This window comes from Echinops telfairi, unplaced genomic scaffold (genome assembly GCF_000313985.2).
Source record: "Echinops telfairi isolate 266 unplaced genomic scaffold, ASM31398v2 ScPeMD7_4;HRSCAF=17, whole genome shotgun sequence".
NCBI classification, from domain to species: domain Eukaryota; kingdom Metazoa; phylum Chordata; class Mammalia; order Afrosoricida; family Tenrecidae; genus Echinops; species Echinops telfairi.
Genome location: NW_022103900.1, coordinates 46,096,479 through 46,102,030, shown reverse-complemented (window position 1 = coordinate 46,102,030; position 5,552 = coordinate 46,096,479). Strand labels below are relative to the sequence as shown.

The 5,552-nt window shown below is 36.7% G+C and overlaps 1 protein-coding gene across 1 annotated transcript in view; it reads right to left on the bottom strand.

Moving 5' to 3' along the window:
* Positions 1 to 5,552, bottom strand: part of LRP1B (LDL receptor related protein 1B) — a 1,686,774-nt gene that overhangs the window by 151,913 nt on the left and 1,529,309 nt on the right. The window contains exons 66-67 of the mRNA XM_045298375.1: positions 5,061 to 5,167; positions 4,571 to 4,703 (exon numbers count right to left, since the gene is read on the bottom strand). Coding sequence (XP_045154310.1) covers positions 4,571 to 4,703; positions 5,061 to 5,167 — 240 coding nt within the window. The remainder of the gene's footprint in view (positions 1 to 4,570; positions 4,704 to 5,060; positions 5,168 to 5,552) is intronic.

The window sequence follows — 5,552 nt, the reverse complement described above, 5'->3', positions numbered from 1 at the left end:
CCCTGGTTGACTCCTTTCCTTGTGACCCTTCTGTGAGGGGATGTCCTATTGTCTACAAATGGGTTTTGAGTTTCTGCTTCGACCCCCCTCATTCTCAACAATATGTTGCTTTGCTTTGTTTTGTTTGGGGTCTTCTGACCTCTGTTGCCTAATCCTGTCGACACCTCATGATTGCACAGGCTGGTGTGCTTCTTCCAAGATAGCTGCTTGTTTAACTTCATGCCTTTAAGACCCCAGATGCTGTATCTTTTGACAGACAGGCACCATCAGCTTTCTTCCCCACATTTGCATATGCACCTATCTTATCTTCAGCAATCGTGTCGAGAGGTTGAGCATTACAGAATGCCAGGTTGTTAGAACAAAGTGTTCTTGCATTGAGGGAGGGCTTGAGCAGAGTCCATCCAAAGTCCATCCACTTCCTCAATGTATTTCCATATAAATATATGCACATTACCTCTATTTTATGAATTAATATTTTTATATTCATGAATTAATATATTTACATTTGTATACACCTATGTTTATATTTCTATACATAGTTTTGATTCCTAGATATTTTCTCTGTTTCTTTTGAAGACTTTCATACCAAAGGTAACAGACTATGGAGATTGCTAATGTGGAAAGAATGAGGAAGGAAGGTCATATAATTGGCTCCCCTGTGACAGGTGTTCACTTTGTTGCAATGGAATGTAGGAAAAAGTGAAATCCACAGGAGGAAAAAGTGTAATCAATGAGCAGGTGAAAGGTACACTAATGAGTTTAAACTGTGGAATAAAATGATGATGATCTGAAATATAATACCCTCATCCAATTTACAATAAAAAATTGTTTAAAAAAATAAAATTGATTCCATAAAAAGGAGACCACCAAGAAGACCAAGAAGTAGCCAGAGCGAAAAAAGACATAACATAAAAGATGGTAGAAAGCAATGTTTATGGACTGGTGGGTGCTCTAAGATGAAAGGATTAATTAGCACATTCAAATGATGGGAAGGGATTAGGCTTAGTGAGCTAGTGGGATTTAGTGAAATGATTGTACTTGGTGATTCAGTGAGAGAAAGAAGAAATGACATTGAGAATGATCTAACAGACAAGGGATATTTTAAAATGCAGGATCAAGAAAAGCTAATTGATATAATGAAAAAAAACAGAGTGTGAATGAGTTGTGCTGTACAGTAAAATTAAAAAAAAATTTCAGAGTGGGAGTTAGATAAGAGTTCCATTTTAACAGGAAAGAAGAGGCAAGCCTCAACATAGAAATAGGTAACATGGTGAATTTAGTGTCCAGATGTTGAAAAAAGCTAACACAATTTCAGTAATTGCTGTGAAGTAAATGGTGAGGTCACTAACTTGGAGAGAGAGACAATGCTGGCTTGGTGATAGTGTTGAGGGAAAAGGCAACGTTAAAAACACCAGATATGATAAAGAGTGAAGGGAGGTGATTAGGAAAATGTACGTGAAAAATATATTACGCTTATTTTATAGCCCCCTACCTTCTAGCCCACAATTTGGTGGCTTTAAGTGTCTATATTTTAGATGGAAGGAAGTGGAACTGAATAAAGAGAGGTTTCCTATGGCATTTCATTTCCTCACAACTTTCAAGTATATTTCCAACAACGGATTCACTTCCTGGGAGAAATTAAATACTAAAATTCTTAACTTGGTCATGCCTTAAGGTGAAGTTCATATAAGATCAAACACAATAGCAACAAAATACCTTAGAAGAACATATTTAGCTAGCATTAAATAACAAAAAGATTTAAAAGTTTGCAGTGTGTGTGTTTGTGTGTGTATATGGCGTTTGTGTTTGTGTGTGGCTGGTGCGTGTGGTGTGTGTGTGTGTGTGTGTGTGTGTGTATGTGCGTGGTGTGTATGGGGCAGAGCAAGCAATAGGGTCCAGACATATGTTAATGATGAATTAATGGCTCGTGATTCCTTCTTAGTTACTATAGTTTCTTAATAGACCCATTTTAAATCTTAAAAACACCTTGTTTCAAATATTGCAATGCTCTAGTTTTCTTTATACTATATTCAGTTTTTAAACATAGAAAGCCTTGTTGAAATTATTTCTAATGTGAAATGTAATTTTTCAAAAAAATCGTGTAAATCTTGACTGAGTTGCCCCTTCCTGTGCTCACCTTTCTGACATTCCTAGCGCTCTGGGAGATATCTCACAGTAATTAGATTTGATAACATGAACAAATAAGCGCAGGAACTTTCATAGAGCTGGATTAAGAAACTAGATCTCTTGATTCTCATTTCATTGATTTCTCTCTCTCTTTTTAATTTTTGGTGCTGTTATATAGTTCAAATCATATTACACACACCCTTTTTTTAAGATTTCAAAACTCCTTCACAGCTTTCACACTTTCAAACTGTACATAATTAAAATCAAACTCAGAATTATGAACCCTTTTATATGTGTCTGCTGAACAGCAAAACTGTCTCACTTCTCTGACTTCATACACATATTCTCTCTTTATGTTTCCATATCCAATTATTGGAAGCGAAAACTTCACATTCCAACAGAGGATCATGAATCAGAGAAAATAGAAATAAGCAGATTATAAGGTAGATTTTTATAACAAATCCATTCAAAGGGTTGCAACAATAAAAATGATTCACAGGGTTGCTAGAGAAAGTACAAAAAAGACTACATTTGGTTGAAGGTCAACTCAGTAGCAACAAAGATGCACCGTAAAGGATGGACAGACTTTTCTTGACTGTGGAATTGAGACGAAGGAGTAGCAGAAGCATGAGGGAGATGGTAACAAGTGTGGAGCATGTCTCTACATTGTCGTTGTGTAGTCTAGCCATCCAGAAGAGACAGAGAATACTAAGCATTAAGGAACGTTGACCCTGATTGCTAGACTCTGTTGATTGCTAGGAACCAAGAAGAGCCTTGGTTAAAGATTGGCATAATACAAAATTAGAGTAAATAATATGAGCTGCAGTGAAGAGGATTCCTTACATTAGAAACCAGTTAGGGGGTCTTCCGTTAGCCATGCAAAATGAAGCAGTAGAACACACTAGACTGGCAGAAAAAGATGAATAACTTTGTCATCTCAAAGTCTTTAAACATAAGAAACCAGTTAAAAGTTGTGGCTGCTACAGTGAACATGGAATCCCTGACTCTAGAGTGACTACTTAGAGAAAACGAGCATAAATCCTCTTGGTTAAAGAGTAGAAAATGCTATCAAGTAGATTTAGCTTTTATGGCCCTTTAGATTACCATAAGCACAGGAGCCTGTTGGTGCACTGGTTAAGTGTTTGCCAGCTTAATTCAAACTCATTTGCTACTTCTCTGGAGAGTGAGGTGGTTGATAGTGTGATTTCTGTAATGATTATAGCCCCCAAAACTTCATGGGGCAGTTCTGTTCTGTCCTGTATGATTGCTACGAATTAGAACCATCTTAAAGGCAAAGGGTTTGGTGTGTTTTTTGTTTGATAATACCCCAACAATTATAAATAAAACTGATTTATATTTTATTTGAAAAATTAAATTATATAGTTTTATGATCACCATACTATGTTTTTGTTTCACGTCACTAGCTGTTAAGTAGTAATAATTGCTCCTTTATTTTTCCCTGCATGTCTCTCCCTGCATCTACACAGACCACCCTCACTGCAGAATTGTATCTGGTCGCTGCCTTTCACTCTTGCACTCACCCATATCTTTCCTGGCCAAGTACTATTGTGCTAACTTTTCTGGTATGGCCTTCCCTTTGAAAAATTTAATAGATGTCTACCCTCTAGCCAGTAATTTCCTCTTCCGTTCCTTTCCACTACTGGTAACCATTAAAAATTACTTGTATAAGTGTGAACCCTTTTGGATCTGCTACTCTTTATTATAGTATTAATAACTTAAGTAGTTTAAACATAATACATCATAAAACTCCAAGTTGTTTTCTAGAGTTCCCTAAAAGCATGTATACACGTATATGGAGGTATTTTTCTTAGTTGTATGGGAGGAGGAATACCTGGGACACAACCTGTGTCCATATAGATTGTGTATGTGTGCAATATAATAAGCCATATGCTGTGGCTATTTTCTCAAAGTAAGTAAAGCGCTGTGGACTGGAAATGACCATGGAGTATTTATGGTGATGTTTAGGATGACTACAGTCTCTGCATTGTGTCATGTACCTCTCCCTGCCCCATCAGCTAGGAAGATGACATATTCAGGGGAGGTACGCCAAAAGCGTGTTCATTTGAGCAGCTTTGTCAAGGGAGCTGATATCAAGGAGTTCAAGAAGAAAAGAAGATGATGAGGCCAGCAATTGTACAATTATGCTGGATTTGACAGAACTACGGGGTGTAATCATATCTGTAAGAGCTCCTAATAAAATGTTGTGTTTTTTTAAAGGAGAGGTTTACATAGAGGGAAAAAAAGAGAAGGTAACTTGTCTTTGACAATGATCTGGAGTTAGAACAAACTGATAGATAATGAAACTTGAAATAGTAAAGAGAATTATTTAATGACCCTAGCACATTCTATTTTCCTCAGCACCCAGCGTCCATTCTCTCCTGCAGAATCACACAAACGAAGCCAAACAAAGAAAGCACCGTACCTCTGTCGCAGTTCGCTTCATCACTGCCATCCACGCAGTCGTGAACTCCGTCACATAGCCATCTCACTGGGGTACAGTGCGCCTTATTTCTACACTGGAACTCATCCTCCTTACATTCCGTCACGCAGTCCAGCTGTTCAAATACAAATGGGCACTGCAGTTTGCATTAATGGTGATGATACAGTCACAGGCAACAAATAAAAAATAAAAATACAGCTGACAATAGAGAAAATGTATTGCACCATGGGCCTTCTTTTAGGATGACTTAATAAATATGCCCTCTAGCAATGATAATGGACTCTAGTATAATGGGGATAACGGGGACAACATGAAGATGCAGGCACTTGCTGAAGTGATTGTGTTCAATGTGCTTGTCCAAACATTTCTGATGGTGCTAAGAATCAAGGCCTTATCTCTTCTATTTTCATTACACAAGCTTTCCCAAACCTAATGAATGCAATTCAAAGATTAACTGAATGGCAAATTTTACCTCATCTGAACCATCAGCACAATCGTATTCTCCATTACATCTCAGAGACGCTGAGATGCATCCTCCGCTGGTACAGACATATTCACTTGATGAGCAAGTAGGTGAAGCTAAATGCAATTACACACGTGAGAGTTAGGGGCGGTCAACACAATGACTGTATTGAAAGATAAAACATACGAAAGCACATCGAAATATGAGCTAATAGATGATAATGAGGATGGTAATATTTATATCACCATTATAATAATTAGAACATAACTATAATAGTATAAATAAACCAGATAATCTTATAAATAAACTAGGTTCAATATTTGATATTAAACATTCATTTAGAATATTCACTAAAATAGGGTCTACAATATGTTTGCCTTGTAATTAATAAACACCAATGTTACAATAACCTGTGCTAGTATAATTAAAATATAGATTGAACAGAAAATAAAACTTCAAACTTTCATCTCTTAGATTTGAAAGTATTGAATGATTTTGCCT